General features: G+C 44.7%; 1 protein-coding gene across 7 annotated transcripts in view; it reads right to left on the bottom strand.

Annotated features, from left to right (window-relative positions):
• Positions 1-16,914, bottom strand: part of MYB (MYB proto-oncogene, transcription factor) — a 28,337-nt gene extending 11,423 nt beyond the window's left edge. Inside the window, exons 1-14 of one of the 7 annotated variants that reach the window (XM_021540548.3) lie at positions 16,657-16,914; positions 12,884-13,001; positions 11,178-11,249; positions 10,422-10,514; positions 9,806-10,026; positions 8,059-8,296; positions 7,190-7,270; positions 6,645-6,749; positions 5,057-5,314; positions 3,640-4,005; positions 1,989-2,131; positions 1,280-1,394; positions 1,068-1,193; positions 282-392 (exon numbers count right to left, since the gene is read on the bottom strand). In XM_021540548.3, coding sequence (XP_021396223.2) covers positions 282-392; positions 1,068-1,193; positions 1,280-1,394; positions 1,989-2,131; positions 3,640-4,005; positions 5,057-5,314; positions 6,645-6,749; positions 7,190-7,270; positions 8,059-8,296; positions 9,806-10,026; positions 10,422-10,514; positions 11,178-11,249; positions 12,884-13,001; positions 16,657-16,679 — 2,070 coding nt within the window. In that variant the 5' untranslated portion in view covers positions 16,680-16,914. Of the gene's footprint in view, positions 1-281; positions 393-1,067; positions 1,194-1,279; positions 1,395-1,988; positions 2,132-3,639; positions 4,006-5,056; positions 5,315-6,644; positions 6,750-7,189; positions 7,271-8,058; positions 8,297-9,805; positions 10,027-10,421; positions 10,515-11,177; positions 11,250-12,883; positions 13,002-16,281; positions 16,383-16,656 lie in introns of those variants that run through there. The other 6 variants (XM_085575233.1, XM_085575231.1, XM_085575234.1 and 3 more) reach the window with 6 other exon arrangements.
• Positions 16,915-19,337: the final 2,423 nt, after the last annotated feature.

Genomic DNA, 19,337 nt, shown 5'->3' with positions numbered 1-19,337 from the left:
TGCAGGCATCCTCCAAGTGCAGGTTCTTCAAAGTCTGTGGGCTGCAAAATGACTGCAACTTCTGAAACCTTCTATAGGTATCAGAGTGATAATTAAGAGTAGCATTTTGCTTTTTATGCTTAGTAGATGAAAATGACAGAAATAAGGAATAAAGCCTACTAGTGAAGAAAAACAGAAAAAATATTCTCTTTCTCTTGCATTTAAGAATTGAACAGATGTAAAACAAAGAATGTAAATGTCAAACAAAGAATTCCTTTGATGGCATGAAAACTTATACTTACTGGCACATCTTCCATAGTAGAGCCAGGTGTAAAGAGCTGAGTGTTCAGGTTTTCTCCTTCCCAGTGATTTGAGCAAAAAAAATTTCCAGCTTTATCTGTTGGGGACTCCACCTGAAAGGAGAAAAGGCACGATTCAACCACCACATAACTAACCATGAGATTTCTGTCAGTTGCTTAACAAAATGAACAAATATTCTTCACAGAGGTGCATAATGCATGTTTACAGTAAGATCTTTTACAGCAGCCTTGCTCTTTGCAGAAGAAAAAAGTTCAAGGTTCTCCAAAAACCTCCATCTAATAAAACTTTGAATACTTGCACTCAGTGTTCTGTCAGTATTCAGGAGTTTAATCTCCTAGAAAGGATTGAGAATAAATGTATTTTTAGAACTTTAGTGACAAAGTAATATAATGCAATGTCCTCAAATGTTCAGGTTTCTAAGTCACTCCATGGAGCTTGGTCCCCATGGGGTTTTTCTATACTTTTCACCAATATTTGAAAGATTCAATCCAAATTCATGTCTAATTTTTCTTTTCTTTTTAAGTTTCAAATGAAAACTGCATTAGAACGGCCCAAGCAAACCCCTGCTGAAAACAGCAGAAAGACTTCTATGGAAATCAATGGGAGATGAATTAGACATGCTTAGTGTACTATATGGAACCGACACTAAGATCTTGGGGCTTACATGAAAGAAAAACAGACACAGCTATTTAATAGAAAAGGCATTGCTATAAGTTTCTCAGCAAAGAGTTCTGAATTAAATTGCCTCAGGTAAGTTTGAGATTTACCTCTTGTTTGATTTTCTTCAGCAAAGGGGGTCCACTTTCATGTAGCCCAGCCACTATTGCAGATTCCTCCGACTCCTGCTTGATAACATCCTGCAGATCTTCTACCAGATGAGTTGGAGTTTGAGGCTGAAAGAAAGAAACGTTATATCCAAGTCCCAGAACATCCCTCTGCACTAATATCAAAGCAACTTTTATCATTGTTTCCTTCTTACCAGCATCTTCAAAGGACCGTATTTGATTTCCTGAGCTGCAAGTGCGTTTTTGAATGGAGTGGGTGTTCTTGGAGAGCTTTCTAATATCGACCTCTTGATTGCTGGAGTCCTGAAACTTTAAAAAGAAGGAGAGGAACTTTAAAGGAAGATGCTTGGAAATACTAGCTCTTTACAGAAATGCATGCATAGAGACGGCATTATTGTAAGACTTTGGAAAATATTTCCCTGCCATCCTATAATTCATTTTGCTTTTACAGCAGAACATCCATTTGACTGTGATAAGGTGTAATGGCTTTATTTTAAAAACTGGTGAACCTATATGCATGGTATGATAACCCATCAATAGTCATAAAGTGCAAGTTTTACTCCCAACTAAGAAAAATCTGAATGTGTGAACGAACAGCTCTGCAGGAAGCACAAAATCATAGAATGGTTTAGGTTGGAACAATTCTTGAAGATCATCTAGTTCCAAACACCCAGTCACAGGCAGGCGCACGTTCCACGAGATCAAGTTGCCCAGGGCTTCATCCAGGGATAGGCCATTCACAACATCTCTGGCCAACCTGCTCCAGTGCCTCACCACCCTCTCAGTAAAGGTGAATCGAAACCCACCCCCTTGCAGCCTAAAGCACATGCTGACCCAGCACTTTGGTTGCATGCAAATGTGAAGACATGGACCCTCGTGAGTTCGACAAGACAACAGACTTACACGTGGTTTTCCTTCTGAGCTTTGAAAGTCTGGTCCCTGTGGAACGGGGTGGAAACTGCCATCTTATGGCCACACACCGGCGTGGAGGTAAGTGCAGGGTTGTCCAGGTTCAAGTTTTCGTGATTGGATGAGGTGTTTAAGAACTGCACATGTGGAAAGAAAAAATTAACAGGAACGTCCAGATTACATGGCAGACCTCTTAAGCTGACTTTATTCAACAAAGGAAAAATAATTTATTTTCTTCTGATTGACATGAGTCACTCTCCTGATCCTATGATGTGAGTAGGGGTATGTGGGGTACCTGACTACATTGTGAAAAAAATGGTTTGGCTCAGGAAGCTAGAAAGGGAAATTCTAAAGGAAATGGCACTCTGTTCCAATGAGAAAAACTTTCCATCACTTTCACAGTCTGATTTGGATTTTCTCCAAATAAATTTTAATTAAGAGCAGTGTGCCCAAGAAACTGGGTGAAAATGAGCAAGGGATGTTTCAAAAACAAACCCACAGGAAACAGGATTAAATTCCACAAATATTTATATGGGGCATCTAGGGGCTATTAGGGCAGTGAAAGTGTTGATGACAGGAAAATAAATTTCCTTTCACCTATCTCAAAAAAAAGTTCTTCATTTTCAGAGTATAAAATGAAAGCTGCCACCTGTGATGGGAGCGTGGAATACTTTGGAATGGAAACGGCTGACTGAAAAAGAGGCAGCATTATTTGTTTGGAGAAGATTGCTCTTGCATATGCTCTACCTAGTAATCTAAAATATTGTTTCTATTTCTAGTCTACAAACCTGTGAGCATAGTGGTATCCTATATTCTGACAACAATTCAATGTTCTTCTAGATTCTGTCACGTTATAAAAATGTGGCATGTAAGAAAATCTGGCTTTCACTGGAAAAATGACATATGATTAAAATAGCTGATAAGTAATGGGAAATACAGTGGGAAATCATTACATGAAATCTTTTACTATCCTTCATGAAATAGTATTTCTTTGACATCAAAGACTAAAGGAAACTAACACAAACAAACAAAAAATCCAAAACACTTTTAAATAGTGCTACAGCTGTGAAACAAAGCAACCATCATCAGGAATTTCAAACTGCACGCCAGGCCATTTTAACAGGCCATTTTCCTCCTCATTCCTATTCCACTCCAACTCTCATGGCCTGGGCAGAGGATGGCAAGTGTGATTTGAATTTTCTGGTTGTTGTCAGTTTGTCTCACAACCTGAATGCTATTTAAATGCAGTTTGGGGTTTTCTAGGTCAATGAATCATACTGTAAGTGGACAGAGATGGAAAGTATCACAGATGATCAGAAATGTTGAACTCTAGTAGTTGGAGTTAGCAGCAACAGTAAAGCAAGGAGTCACACTCCCCTAACAAAAAAGAGCCAAAAAGGCAAAACCCCAAAACACAAAAAAACAAGCCCCACAGATGAATTTAAAAGACAAGAATCAACAGTTAGCGTGCTGATTAACTAAACTCAGCAGTGAAGACTAGGAGCAGTGAGAAGATTCAAACACGGAATGAAATCAACAAGCACAACGGTAATTAGTCATTTGTTCCAAAGGATTAGTTTCTAAATTGTTAAGAGTGGGGTGACTTTTGAGAATTAGTAACATCTGTGCAGAAGTCTTGATCTACCTGCGAGGGAGAGAAGGGCAGGCTTTTGACAGGGGAGCACTTAGGAGGAGTTGAGCTGCTGACGTCAGCTAGGACCAAGGTGCTACCGTGGCCACTGGCTGAGGGGCTGCAGTGCCCTCTCCTTTTGCGAAGAAGGACCCACGGAGCCGCACTGCCCTGTGAGGCAGATAAGGTCTTTGGTGAGCCAAGAGAGCCCTGACTCAACATGACTTTGCTCAAATTTGTGGTGGGCTGTCCTTGAGGTCTACAAGCACTGCCCCCTCTTTGCTGAAGCTGAGCGACTTTGCCTGAGGGAGCTCTGCTAGCCGGAGTGTCTGTGTCTTCAAAGAATTCAAAACTGCTGAGATCACCCCATGATGAAGGATCCTGAAACAACGTGGGAGGCACGGAGCTATAAGACAGTGTATAGTGCCACCTCATGAAAATACAGCGCTAGGATATGTCTGTAACCAACAACAACAACAAAGACTTTCCCAGTTCAGTTTAGCCTGACCCTGTTCATAGGAGCAGCAACACTGTGAACACAATTTGTGTTTTCAATACATACCTTGATCTTATCAAACTGTCTGACATCCTAATAGTGTTGCTGGCAACTGAATCCCTAACGAATGAGTCAAATTATGTCCTTATTATTTGCCTGCCCAGTGTTTTCTGCTTGGTATGATGATGGTGCCTTTTGTTACAAAAAAAATGTGTGCTGTAGACCAAGACCGGCTCCTCCTAACATGCAATGCTGCTCTGGATGTGCTGAAAGGGAAATGATACCAAACGAAGCAGACATCTCTGCTTCTGAAGGAGGTTGTCACCAAAAAATGTAATTCAATGTACTACTTCTTTACATGTAGCATCCCAGAGACTGCAATGACAAGAGGTCCTTGTCAATGTCAGTCATATACTTGACATTTAGATGTGTGTTTACAATCCTTCACATAAGTCAGGGAAAGTCCCTTAAATTTTGAAAAGCAGCTATAGAGGCTACAACTAAAAATTCTAAAAAATGATGCAGATACATGAGCAGCCACACCCAAACCTATGGCATGTACCACTTCAAATATCAATAAATATCCAAAGCACTGTTTAAAATTTTTCATGGTATCTCTGATTGTATTATAAAGAGACTTAAAATTGAGAGATTGTCTCAAGCTCCTACTGTGCACTTGCTGAAACTCACACTCCCATTCCAAGATGTAGCAGGAAAGGGAGACACCCATAAAAAGCATATGCATCCATGCTTGAGGGCTTTGTTTGCAAGCAGCTGCGTTTTGTCATGTCAGAAAGTAAGTTTCAGATCCTAGAACAACTTGAAGTTACTCGGGGGGGAAAAAAAAATCAACGACCACATTTAGGACAATCCCAGCTCCTCACCCCTTACTCCTTGACCATGCACAAAGCCACCTGAGGCAGAGAGTCTACTTACGGAGTCTATTAACTGGAGTGTTTCAGCAAATTCTAAGAGATTCTTAACATTATCCAGGATGTTGCTCTGGTGAACAATCATGCACCGTGCAGGGGATGCACTTTCCTCAGGTAAGCAACCGTGATCCACTGGTGGAGATGGAGTACAGTGGTGATGCTCCCCCAAACAGGAAACAGGTGCACTGTCACCACTGGTCCTGGTACTGTCAGCAATTGTGGTGCTGTGCCAGCCGGGGTAGTTTGATGTGTGGTTCTGTGTCTAAAGGAAGAAGAAGAAAAAAAAAAGAAGAAAAGGGAGGGGGGAAAGGCAGAAGGAACTTAGCAATGAAATTGCACAAGGTGTCAGATGCCACTGGAAGAAAGATAAAAGTAGTTGCATCATCATCTAAAAGCTTATGCCTATGAAACAATTGTCAAGATGTTTCCTTTCATCAGTGCAAGATCTTGTTTTAAGTAATACTGGCATTGTATTTGTTATCCCAAAATTACCTCATAATTTACTTCCAGGATTATAGGCATATATCATTACTAGCACATAATCAATTCATACTTCGTTATTCCAAGTGCTCAAAAAGTGTCTGCAAGTCCTTTTCTGTAAGAAGCAAGAGGCGTCAGGATTTCCCTACTGAGCGCTCAGCACTGTAGAAGGCTAAAAGGTTTTAGAGTTAGAGTTGCTTTTGTCTGGTTATCTCCTTTTCTTCTGCTATCCCTGTCTAATGCTACAGCTTACACCAATGCAATGAAGGGGCTGTCAAATCAACGTGGTTAGGAAAGCAGAAGAACAAATTAACAGAAGTTTCTTTCCAGTGTGATCATGCAACAGAAGAAATTGCAAAACATTAACTAAAGTTAAAAAGTGGCCAAACTAACGTATCATGCATGCAATTCTTTTACTATTCTTTTAAATATTACCCAAAAAAAAAAAAAAGAAAAAAAGAATCTGCTGGCTATCACCTATCTTCAAAAATGATTTTCGGATTCTTGGCTTTGGTGACAGTGTTAAGTAGTTACACAAGGGTTTTCACACATTAACATCCAATGGCATATACAATGAGAATTCAGTAATAGCCAGCACTTGCTCCACACATGCAGTTATGAAGAATCTAACATTATTCAGAGGAGTAAATCAAATTCTCAAACATGCACCAAGTCTGAAGCTTACAAAGTGTATAAAACACAGCTGAAGGAAAGAATACAACAGAGAAGAAAAATCTAATGCACAGGCACTACATTTTCATCACATGAAGCATTGCACACTTTCAGAAACACAGATCCTGTTATTGCTTAAAGGTCTGTAGGATTTTCAACTTTTGTACAATCATCATGTTTCCAATATTACATCAAGTTATGGAGCCCAATTCTGCTCCCACTTTACAACGTAATATACATGCAAATTTTTTTGATTTTATTTTCCATAAAAGAATTTACGAAGCAGATACAAATTACATATGTGCTATGTTTCATCCTTTAAAAACGGAAATATAGAGCCTTGATTAGTACTGAAGGCAGAAGGGGAGTAAAAAGTTAAAAAGACAAGCACTGGGGTAAGGCTGCTATCCCTCCATCCAAGCACACAGTGACAATCTTACTGGTAATGCCTGCTGCCCTTTCAGTTCATTCTCAGTCGACATTAGTAGCAACTCTAATTCCTTTATTCGCTTTTCTTTCTCAGGGTCTTCATCATTATAGTGTCTCTGAAATTAAGAGTTAAGGGAAAAGAAAAGATAAAGGTCTGATAGGATGTAGCAACTAAAATGCTCATGGTTTGCCGACCTGTGGTTATAACAGCCAAATTAGATTCCAAGATGAAACAAATGTCAATTGTGTTTTTCACTACCAAAGTCTCTGCTGAATTTCAGTACAGACATTTGAAATGGAGAAAGTGAAGGCCATCACACCAGATGTCAACTACTGCATTTAAAATCCGCTTCAGAAGGAGCAATTATTAGCCATGTTAGAATTCCCTGACAGAGCATACCATTTAACTAAAATTCAACACCACACCCGACCTTCCCCATTTTCTCTTTTCATCACACTTAATACATTAAAATGTTCCCTTAATGTACAATGTCTGCATTTTAGTTTATCAAATATTTAAGAAATTGACTCTTGAAATAAGGTTCAAGTTATCTACCTGGATAGCTGCAGCAGCTGGCTGAGGTACATTGACAATATTTACATGCAGTGCTACTGGATACGGGATCTGACCAGGAACCTAGGTCAAAAAGCAAAACTCGATTATTTCCATCATTTTATCTGCTTGCAATTGTTAATTTGTATTAAACATACTTTGATGTTAGGTACTTAATATTTCTAGTCTGTGGAGATGAAATAGCAAAAAAAAATAATAATGTTTACAAGAAAAATAACCAGGTTTTTGGGAATATGACAGGAAGTATTAGAGAGAAAAATTAATATATGAAATATATACCCTTTCTGAACTAGAAAAGATGCATCATTTACAGACACATTTGTAAAGATTTTCTAAATTGAAGTGAAATAGCAAAAGACACAATTTATTACCATGTAAAACTCTACAATGCAACTGTCTGAAGCAGGAGCCTATTTCATTATTAATCATTAATGGAAAAGAAATCTGATTAAAAACAATACTTGTTCACTTGGTTCTGACAGGCAACCCACAAACAGAATACTACTAAAGAGAATGTGGGAGATTTTGATATGGAACACAGAATTAACGAGATTCAAGTTATATTCAAGAAATTTAATATTCACAACTCTAAGGTATATGTTAACTGCTCCCAAGACATTAAACCACTGTACCTGGTTCCACCACCTGAATCCCACCAGTTTGAAATGTATTTATTTTCACCACTGAACAAAGTACAAGTCAAAGAAATCCTCATCTGACATCAAACACATCCAAGTCCACCAAGACGAAGAAGATCCTTCGTGCTGAAACCAGGCATAGCTAAACTGGACCCATCTGTTCAATGAGGCAAAACAAACATCCCCCCTACACTGACATTTTCAGGCACTCACGTTCTGAGGCTCAGGGATGTGGTAGTAGGGGTAGTCACTGCTCAGCGGGGGCTGGCTGGCCACCGGCAGCTGGGCGGGTGGCGATGGGTTGTGAGCAAAGGCCATCAAGTGGTTGTTCTTCTGAAATCCAGCAGCTGCTGAGGAATGGCAGGCTTTGGAGGACTCCTGCAGGTAGCCCTCCTGCTCAACCTTCCGGCGCATGGTGGAGTTCCAGTGGTTCTTGATAGCATTATCAGTTCTGCAACAGAAATACAGATGTTCAAATATGAGCATTTCCAATTCAGACAGGTCAATGGGCAGGGAACTCCTGTTGACATTTCTGTTTAAATCCTGAGCAATTTTCTGACCTTCCTTCTACCCCCATCACTACAGATGCTATTTCCAAGAATGCTAGTCTCAGGAAAGATGCTCAGTATAAAAGTTAGAGAAAAAGAAAAGTGGGCTACAGGTGGTTACATACTTTTTAAAGCAATCTCTCATGACTTGCATCCTCAAATTGTAAGAAATTACTAATTTCATCTTCACCTCATTCCCATGAAGTGAGGAGAAAACAAAGGCTAATATCCCTTTGAGGTTATCCTAAAGGAATGCCAACATCATCTTCCTTTATCTTAATAATTCAGTGCAGTCTTATTGTGTCTCATTGCTGGAAAGAAAGATTGTGGAGAACAGTTGTGAATAGACTAACTTCCAAGCAATTTTCCAGCTGGTCACCTTGACAGCAACAACAACATGCTGCACACACAAAATCAGTAAACAAAACTGTTGGGATTTTTCTTAGATGCAGAAAAACTGAGATTCAAATCCTCACATATGAGTCAGGAAAAGCAAACTTACCAACTCTGTGAGATTTTAAAGAGTATGCTTTAAAACAGCTCTGCTATTTGAAAAACATCACCACTGCATGTTATCATTCAAAGTAGTATCTGATGTGTGGAAGCCACGAAAATATTTCCAAGGGCTAATTCCTTCTTTGTTATCTTCTAGAAGGTAAAAGCAGCCCAGGGAATGACTGTTTTAAGGGCTATCATGATCTTAGGCCTTATATTTAGGTCTATCAAGTAGCAGGAAGAAAAGTAGGAAGGGAAACCTCTCCCTTGCTTACATTATTTGCTTGCCCACATTTTGAGTCACTTTTAATCAAGCCAGTAAGACACTGAATCTTTGAGTTTATATACAAGCTGTACAAAAGGTTTCAGTGAGACAAGTATTTCCTAGACCAGAGTTTGACAAGAAAGTTTGTCCTCTTTTACACATGTTTTTTTAACAGGTCAAAATCATCTGGATGGTTCAAGAGCAAATAAAGAAGTTGAATAAGTCTTCTCTTAAATAATTTTGAATAAACAGACTGGACTTCATGTTGAAGGCATACCCTTAGCTGAGTGTAAATTATGCTCCACTTGCAGAGCCTGATCCTTCCCTGTTAAATTGATTTAAATTTTGATAGTCATCACAGACACAAATAAGACTGCATAGACATTTGGGAAACTGTTATGGTCTTGCTCCAGCTATTGGCTTTTTAACCCATGGCAAACATTAAAAGCCTGTAAAAATAACACACTGCTGTGTGTACTGACCAAACAGAGAAGTTCCCCACTGAGAAAAACACACACTGGTGTCACTGGCTTCCCAGGTTTTGATTCCAAAATTTTTTTCCATTTATACATTGCAGCCTGAGGCAACCAAAACAGACTACTCAGACCTGCAGCTTTTTCCTTTTTTAGGAGCTAAAAGCATATGTCATTACCGTCCAGGCAGCAACTTTGCAATCTCTGCCCATCTGTTTCCCAGTCTCTTGTGTGCCTGGTAAATAATTCTATCTTCCTCTTCTGTCCAGGAGGTTTTCTTCACTTCTGGATTCAAATGGTTGTGCCATCTCTCCCTGCACTGTTTTCCAATCCTTCCCTTCAAATGCTTAGCAATGACAGACCAGCGCTTTGGACCGTATTTCTGCACGAGCTCTATTACCTTCAAAGAAGGACATAAAAACTGTCTGTATTTAATGATGCATGATGAATCAATGAAATTATTTTCTGTGGTGAAGCAGTATTTTCAACAACATTTCTCAAAACTGCCAAAGTAAAACTTACAGCAATTAAAGTTCCCCACTTCCCATTCATATTTTTACCCAAAAGGAAAAATCTGGTAATAGTTAAGGCATTTCTAGGCTGCAATTCCACATTACAGTGCTGTAAAGCAACAGTAATTTATTTGCATAGCAAACTTTGAAAGTACTACACAAATACAATCTGCCTCTGGCCATAATAATGTTGAGACCACCAAAGTTTCCAGGAGTTTTGCCGCAGCACTTGAAATCTGCTTGTAAGGTATTAATCAAACAGAAAGAAAAACTGATTACCTACCCTTTGATCCTCCTCTTTAGTCCATGGACCTTTAATAAGTTCTGGGTTTAGTACCTTCTGCCATCGGTGCTGGCACTGAACATCTGTCCGATTCTAGTGAAATGTGAAATACACAAAGTGGACAACTCTTTAGAAAAGAGCAAAGTAGAGTGAGAATGCTCTTATTTACATACACTTGTTTTAATGTATTTCACCACCAGCTGAGACTACTAAACAACACAAAGTGATACAGTAAGTCTGAGAAGAAGGTGGTCAGCTAGCAATTTTCTCACGGAACAGATAAGGTTTCCATCACTTCTGCATTGAGGACTCCATCACCAAAACTACACAAATTTTATCTTCCCCACCTGCACAATATCTGGCATGCTTTCACATGCAGTATTTCAGCAACAGCCAAACACAAAGCTATTTTCTTCAAAATCATACTTAGAATTCACCAAAGTGTTGGTTTTTTTTTTTTGCTGTGCTGAGACATTTTGTTTCATTGTCTTATTGACCACCTACTGTGCAAGTCCTCACCATCCCCCATTTTTGCTTGCTTGATTTTTTCCAACCTTTTCTGAGAAGTACAAGGAAAAATAAATATAAGGGTTTTCACAGTAATCCAACTGAATTTCTAAGTCTCCATTTGTGGAAGTTTTATATCTCCCCTGAAAATGTAACTATAAAGCAACCACTCCCCTTCCCCTTTATCAAGGAAACCCCTTGATAAAGAGTTGCTACTAAGCCTGGAAACAGAAACCAATATCCACTTACAGGAAGGAAATTGGCAATGACTTTCCAGTCTTCTGTGCCATTCTGCTCCACAAGCTTCTTCAACTTCTCATCCTGAATCATAAATCCCCCCACAGATACAATTAATATTGCAATCTCTTATTATCCAAAAGAAATATCTTTTAAAATTCATTCTTGTAGCTTCTTATGCATCTACTTCTGCTTTCTGAGCATCAGGGAGGGTGTCTGTAGACTTTGCATGCTAATTCCTAAAACATAAGATTTTTCTACTCCTTTGGATTTTGGTAGGTTCTTTACTGCGTTGCAGGAGAAAGACTGACTTCTTCCATGCTGTTCTCTGACTCACAATATACATTCCCCTTTTACTCATCAAAGCAATGTAACTGTTATTCTTGGACTGGATTTACAGGAGGAAATGGGTGTTTAGATTCCAAGCATCAGAAAAACCTTGAAATTCAGTAACACTCAGGCACTCAGCTACCTGGGAACCTCTGAAAATCACAGCCTTAAGCTTTATATGTCTTGCAAGTAATGGGAGTTCCAGTGATTTGCTCATGGCCTATCCACCTACAATAAATGCACAATAAAACAAACAGCTCCTTTTTGCTCCTGCATTGTGTGAGGGAATTTTGCATACTTGTAAATAGCAAAAAATTTGGCCCAATCTTTTTAATATTAAGGCCAGAAATACAGCCCCTAAAGACAAAAGAAACCAATCTTATGTACTGGGAAAGATCAAGATAGAGTAAAACAAACCAGAAATGCCCGAAGAGATAAGAGGAGAAGAGTAACCCTCTCCTTCCCCAGTTAGCACCTCCCAGTATGCTCCCACTTCATGCAACAGGACAATCAATGGCCATTGGACTTCATGGCCATCCTTTCTTCCCTGGCCACATCACAACCATGTCCACCTTTGTAAGGGCAGGCTGTGGTTTAAAATAAATAAATAAAAAGCTTGCAAGGGGTGACCTGCCACTGTTTTTACATCAATACACATTGTTAGAGAAGAGAAAGTCAAAACATAACTCAAGAACTGTATTAATGTATTCCACAACAAACTCAAACCAGTTAAAAGGCTAAAGGAGAGCCACCTGGCAAAGGAGTTTGATACCACAATTTTCCCAAAAAGTGAGCACAAGGGTATCACGACTAAAGCACATTCTGACCTGAAAAGCAAAATACATCTTGAATTCCCAGTTTTGGTACTGCTGGATTTCTCTCCTCCAGCTTTTTCTTCGCTTCCACTTGGAATCATAACAGTTCAATTAAAGTGCAAAATTCCAGTGGTACAGAAGGACTGCAGCAGTTTTTGCCACAGTGGTTTGCTGCTGTGGGACACTGAACACACATTAGCTCTCACATAGCAACAGTTTCCAAACAGAAAGAGGCAAGTAGCAACAACAAAGCACTGCTACAGGTGATTTGGAATCTGCTTCTCCAACAGGGATTACAGTTTCACACATCACATACTTTAACACAGAGCATGGTGGAAATTAAAAGGTTGTGTTTATATATTTTATTTAAAAGTTAAGAACTATGCTCAAAGTTAAATAAAACACTGAATGTAGCTAGTGGGTCAAAAATGTTGTCCTCAGATATGGTACTGTCACTGAAGTAAGTTTGCAGATTAGCAATATGGTGAAGAACATGAAGTAACTTGGAGAAGAATGTGATCCATGCTCTCTCTTATCTTTATACATGCAGGAGAAGAATGAACTTGGATTTACCTCTTCACGAGTCCACCTGGTTTTTCCTAGGTGACGTTTTCCAGTCTTAGGAAGCAGACCATCATAGTCGTGATCATACACCTCAACATCTTCTTCATCATCATCACTACTATATATACTGCAAAAGGAAACACAGTGAGACAGAGTGGAGCATGAGGACTTGAGCTACTTAATTACAAAACACAAAAAGCCCCCCGCTACAATCCTTACAAAGGTTACACAGATAAAAGTTTTAAAACTTGCACAACAAGATTTTGTTCTGCATTCTGTTGTTCTAGTATTCTGAACTGGTTCTGCTGTTTTTGGTATCCACAGATACCGGCAAAGGGCTGGCAACCTTCGTATTACTGTGCATGTTTAGACCTGCTCCTAATGTTAGATCAGTGGTGAATTACATACACATTTGGCAAACTTTCAACCAATGAAGGTTTCAAATTAAAATACAATGTTTGGGACAATAAAGACAACTAGAGGCTGTGTCCAGTATGTGAGTACATGTTTAAGATCTTTAACTCGTGCCATACATTCTGAAAAACATTAGTGCTTTTGTGTTCTTTAATACAGCAGATTGTTCTACTGCTCCAAAATAAAACTGACCGTGTAGCAAAACAAAAAGCTAAACAATAACCTTGTCTGAGAAAATGTTTACGGGCCCTATATGAGAAGGCACAAGCTTTTACAATAAGCAAAGACAGTAAGTGGCAGCATTAACATGCAATAAGCTCTAATATAAAATATGCCCTCCATTTATGGGTTTGGACAGATAAGGACTGAGGACAAGTTTAATATCCTGCAACCAACAAATGAATGAACCCTTCTATATTCTCCATTTCTATAACTTTATTACCTCTACTGTATTTCTAAATCCCTCATACTGTTTTTGAAATACTTTGCTCACCTAATTCATGACTAAGGGATTTCCCCAGAGGCTATCTATGGGTAAAAAGGACTCCATGACTCTTCACAAACAGCACTTGCTCTACCTAGCTGACTAAATCTAAAAGAGAGTGTTTTGCAACAAGATGTACCTTTCTGGTGGACAGTATTTTACCTCTAACTTTTAAGGTATGAGCAGCAGTTCTGATACTTCAGCTAAAAGATGCTAGCCATGAGTGTTAGAAAGGAGTCAGTGTCATTAAGATTAAAAACTGTGATATATCTGATGGTATGGTATGGTATGGTATGGTATGGTATGGTATGGTATGGTATGGTTGGTATGGTATGGTATGGTAGTTAAAAGTATGACTAAGACATTAAAATAAAGTTATTTTGTAATAAAGTTAACAGGCACTGTTTATGCTGTTAACCTGTTTTCAGGAGATGACTTTCAATTAAGTTGCAGTGAAGCACCATGACTGTCAAGATGTGAACACCTCCAAAAGGCAAGCTACTGAACATAATTCTTTAAAGTACTGGACTAATCACACCCTACATCTTCCACACAGTTTTCTGGCCTGTGTAATGAAAGAACATGCTTACATGCTACATGTAAAAAGTTTTCCACAGCCTGCTGTGATGTGTGTGGTCATCCTGCAGCCTCTGCCGGGTGCCCCTGACTCACCCAACCAGCCCATCGCCACTACCCTCAACTCGTGCCCATCGCGCCACAGTCCTGCAGCCCCACGATTCGCTCCCTATTTCCCAGACCCCGGAACCTCTGGGAGTAAGCCCCGATGGAAGCTCCCACTTCACACGCACCCCTCGTTGGCAGCTGGAGCCTCCCGTGCTTGAGCAAAAGCTCCCACGCTCCAGCTGCCACCAGCGCGGCTCCGGTCCCCAGCCGCCGCTCAAAGCAGATTCACTTTTCTCAGTGACACACACAGACAGCTGCGCCGCTGCCCATATGGCAAAGGAAGTTTTTGTGGCACAGTTTCCAAGTAGCAGTTTGAAAATGAGTTTTCCGTAGAAGGCAACCGGCAGGACCGCATCCATCCGCGGCGCTTCCTGCGCGGCGGTGCGGGCCGGGCGCCGCAGGGAAACCCCGCTCTGCAGCAGCAGCAGCACAGCATCAGCGGCCAACACGTTTAAGGACTTCAGTGTGGGGCCAGTTCTGTAACAGGGTTATTTAAATGACTGGGGCCTCGCTGGCACCGCAGAACTGAGCAAACTCCACTGTACTGCCTGCGCTCTCCAGCAGGAGAAAAGTGTCCGGGGATTCCGGGACTCTCGGCTGTTTTTTCAATCAACTTGGCCTTCAGCGGTGCTCTAAAACTTTATTTTGCACCTCCGGCTGCAGCCCTGAAGCCTCCCCCCAAGCGGCTCGGCACGGCACGGCGCTCCGCCCGGCCGGGACAGCGGGAGTCCCCCGGCCCCCCATCAGCGCCGCGCTGTTCGCCGAGGCAACCGGCTTGTGCAACAATACACGGGGTAAAAAGCAGAAAAAAAAAAAAAAGGGAGAGGTTAAAAAAAAAAAAAAAAAGAAGGAGGTGTAGAGGAAATGACTCGCTGCTGTTACCGTGATTGAAGGAATTCGGGCACCAGCCCCGCGGGGCAGAGCCCGCGCCCGCCGGCGCCGCGCCCGCCGGATCAGGCGGACACCGCGCCGTGCCGCCCCGGCCTCCCAGTCCCGAGCGGCGGACGTGTCCCTGCGGGAGGCGCCCACGAGACAGCGGTAGCTGTCCCTCTCTTTCGGGAGAAACGGGCCGGGTGATTCACCGCCAGCTCAAGCGACAGCCCCGCTCTGACACTGAAAGTACAGCCCGGCGCTCGCCCAGCGGCTCGCCGCCTCCTTCCGCACCGCAAACCCCTCTTCCTTAGAAAGAACCCACCAAGCCCCCAGTCCCACCGGACAGGACCGGCGCCCGGGAAGCGACAGGCAGGGCTGCGACCTCTTCCCCTGTCACAGCCAGCCAAAGGGGAGGGGAGGAGGGGAGGATGCCAGGCTGCAAAGAGAAAAAAGCCTCCACGTGTCCGACCCGCCGTCCCTGGCTAATTAGACAACAACTCCGCTCTGTGCGCCCGCGCGGCAGCGGGGCCACGGACGCGGCCACGCGGCGCTATCGCCCTGTCCGGTCCAGTCCACCGTCTCCGGGGCACCACTGCCCCAGGGGCACCGCCGCCCCCGGGACACCGCCGCCCCCGGCCCCTGCGCGGCGTGGCAGGGATCGCCTTGGCCCGGGTGCGCGGCAGGCTGGCGGCCACGGGTGACAGCTGCGGCCGAGAGCTCCGTCGGACTCGCAGCCCCCCGCCCGCGCTGCCGCGCTCCTGCGTGTGCCAAGTGGCGTGTACCTGGAAAAAGCTAAGCCACTCAGGCCAGAGTCGCGCTTCCAAGGGCGAAAGGGCCGCACGAATAAAGGAAACAAAAAGTCGAGGGAGCGAACCGAGTCCCCGCACCCGCTGCCCACCTGTCGCCTCAGCCGGCCGGGAATGAATGAATGAATGGGACAAGGACGCGCTACCTGCCGCCGCCGAGCCCGCCAGACATTGTCCCGCCTCGCGGCTGCGGAGCGCGCAGCTCCGTCGGGCTCCGCGCTGGCTCCTGCGGGCGGCGAGCACTGGCCCCCGGCAGGCGTGCAGCGCGGGGCCCGAGCGCCCCGGCACCGGGGCTCCGCGGCGCGTCCCGCCGGGCTGCAGCTCTCCCGGCGCCTCCGGAGGAGGGGAGCGCCTCGGCTCCGGGGGCGGAGTAGACCAGGTGCACGGAGAACGGGGGACTGCCCGCCCGTCCGCCGGGCGAGCCGGTTGCCTGCTGCCGCTTTCCCTCTCTCCCGTCCCGCGCCCCGTCTGACAGGCGCGGAGCGCAGCCGGCCGTCCGCCGCCCGCAGACAGCGGGTTACCTGTGCCGGGGTCTCCGGGACATCCTCGCACCGGCCGCTGGGGGAGGAGGACGGGGGAGACCGAGCCCGCGCCCGCCGCCGCGCCCTGCTGCCGGGCTGCGCCTGGGCGCTCCGCCGCCGCGCACGGGAGTGCCGAGGAGCCGCGGGAGGAGGAGGAGGAAACAGGTTGAGATTAAAGAGTAAACTCTGTAAACAGAGATGCCATCAAACAAAGGGCCCTTGGACACTCCCCCTCCCGCCAAATCTGGCGCCCCTGCAGTGCGCAGGCGCCTGGCGGGCCCGTGCCGCTGCGGCGGGGCGCGGGGCGGGCGCACCGGCGCCGCGCGCCCCGCGGGGCCCTCCCGCCCCGCCCATCCCGCGCGGCAGCGGCGGGAGCCACCCGCGCCAGCGCCGCCGCCGCTCCCGCGCCGCGGGCCCTCGACGGCGCGGCCGCGGCCCCCCCGTGCCCTGCGGCTGTCGCCGATGGAGCTGTCGGGGCGGGGGGCAGCCCCTCTCCGCCGTGCACGGCGGGTGGGGAAGGTGAGGCTCGCCGTGGGGCGAGAACTCTCGGGCGAGACCCCGCGACCGACCCCCGGCCCACGCAGGTGCCTCCCGCCGACGGGGGGAGGGTGGGCCTCGGCGGGTGCACCTGCTCCGCTCCCTGCGTGGTGCGGGCTGCAGCGGCTGCAGCCCTCGGGGGCAAGCAACCCCCGCTGGCAATAAGGGAACTCGGAGGGGCCCGGGGCTGGACTGCGGTTGCCTGCCCGCAGGGGATTTCTGCTATAGTTCCCCTTGCTGCCGCCCGGCGTGGATGCTGCCTGCCGCCGCGGCGGCGGGAGGGGCGGTGGGTGTCCGATGAGCTCCAGAGAACACATTTTTTGATACAGAAATGAGTCAGGACGTGAAAAATGGTGAAACATGCAAAGTTCCCAGGCTGCGCTGCTGCTTGAAAAATCATGGCTTTGCAGCGGTTTCGGCACACTCGCCCTTTCCTCAAAGGCCCGCGGCTCATCAATGAGCTGCCGACGGGGCGGGCCGGGCCGGGGCGGGGCCGCTCCCGAGCCCGCGGCGCCGCTGGCGGAGGGCGCAGCGGGCTGCGGGGCGGGCCGGGGCCGTGCGCTGGGCGCAGCCCGCGGCAGCCCCGCACGCCCCGCCGCGGCGCCTTGCTCCCGAGGGCTCCCGCGTAACGCGAGTCGCCGGCTCCGGCCCCGCCGGGATGCATGGACACGCAGCCGGGCTGGATGGACACGCAGCCGGGGCTGCCTCTCCGAGCGGACGCATCCTTTCTCGGGATCACACCTCGTGCTAAATCAGCCGCAGGGTGCGCGTCGTTCCTGTTTTGCCCTACCCTCGGAGCCTCCGGTAGGAGGTGCCGTGCCTACCTGTGAAATGGGTCTGCTGCGCCGGGGACCAGTGTTAGTGCAGAGTCGAGGGGCTTTGTACAGTGCCACGTCTGCAAAGCATTCCTCTGCGAGGAAGTGGTGGGGGGTAGCACTGGTCCGGAAAATTGAAGACTAATTCAGCTCTGTTCTACACCTTTGTATAAAATGCATTTTGGCATCAGCTGAGAACAAGGTTGCTCCTATCCATTGGATTTTGAAGTTGTTTTCTAGTTTTGGGTTTATTTTTCCCCAGTAAATATGTATTTATCCTTTTGGGCAATGAAGGAAATCAGGAGGCCAGAGAAAATACAGAAAGATGTCTTAGTGTCCACAGTGTTGCTAGGTGTTTGGGATATTACTGTTGCAAAATCAAAACTGATAATAAGCCACAGGAGTGTAAATCCTGTGTGTGTAAAATGTTCCTGAACCCTTTACTGAAAGCTGTTTAGAAGCAAGAGACTTTTCTGAGTACTGCTCCAACAGTGAGTGTTGCTTACATACACAGAAGGCCCAGAGTTGGGCCTGTCGTCAGTGGAGCTCTAAGAAAATGACTGAATTTACTGGATCTGCTGTTAAGGATATGTACAACTTCTCTGTCATGGAAAGGGAAAAAAAAAACCCAAAAAACGAAAAAACCAAACAAAAAACCAAACCAAAACAACAAAAAACCCACAAAAAAAAAAAACCCAAAAACTAAAAAACCACCACCCATGTTTCACTGAAGCAGTGTGGTTATTTTGCCTACAGTATCCCAGAGAGGTACAAAAAAAACCTTCTTCTGCAGGAGACATTGATCAACATCTCTTATTGATTCTTGCAAATATTTCAGTATTAACTGAGATAAATCAAACGTCTTCCTGATTTGGATGTAAATTTGCTGAATAAATGCAAAGAATGTCTTTTATTGCTCTCAGGAGAGTTGTTAATATGCACAATTTTCTTCTGATAGTTTTTTTTTTTTTGCAAGGCTACATTTCCAGTGACTGAAGAAACACATTTTTTCATCCCAGACTGAGAAAAGAATCCTCTACATTTGGTTTATAAGATTACATAAAATTGCAAATAAAACACTTCTTACTGTGTTCAAAACAGAGAGAGAAATGACACCTCTGTTCCAGGTTTAAAGGTCAATCTTCCACATCTCACTCTGCATATATAAACCCCACTAAAATCAGTAAGGTGTGTGCATGCACTGCACTGATGTTCTTCATTCTTAATGTTTAAAATTTATCTAGAAACAAGCCACAACTCTACTATTTTGCTTTATTTCCCAAGCATCTGTAGCTTGGGGGACTTTTATGTGTGAGGGTTCTTTATAAT

Source organism: Lonchura striata, chromosome 3 (genome assembly GCF_050655825.1).
Source record: "Lonchura striata isolate lonStrDom1 chromosome 3, ASM5065582v1, whole genome shotgun sequence".
In the NCBI taxonomy this organism is placed as follows: domain Eukaryota; kingdom Metazoa; phylum Chordata; class Aves; order Passeriformes; family Estrildidae; genus Lonchura; species Lonchura striata.
This window is presented reverse-complemented; position numbering and strand designations above follow the sequence as displayed.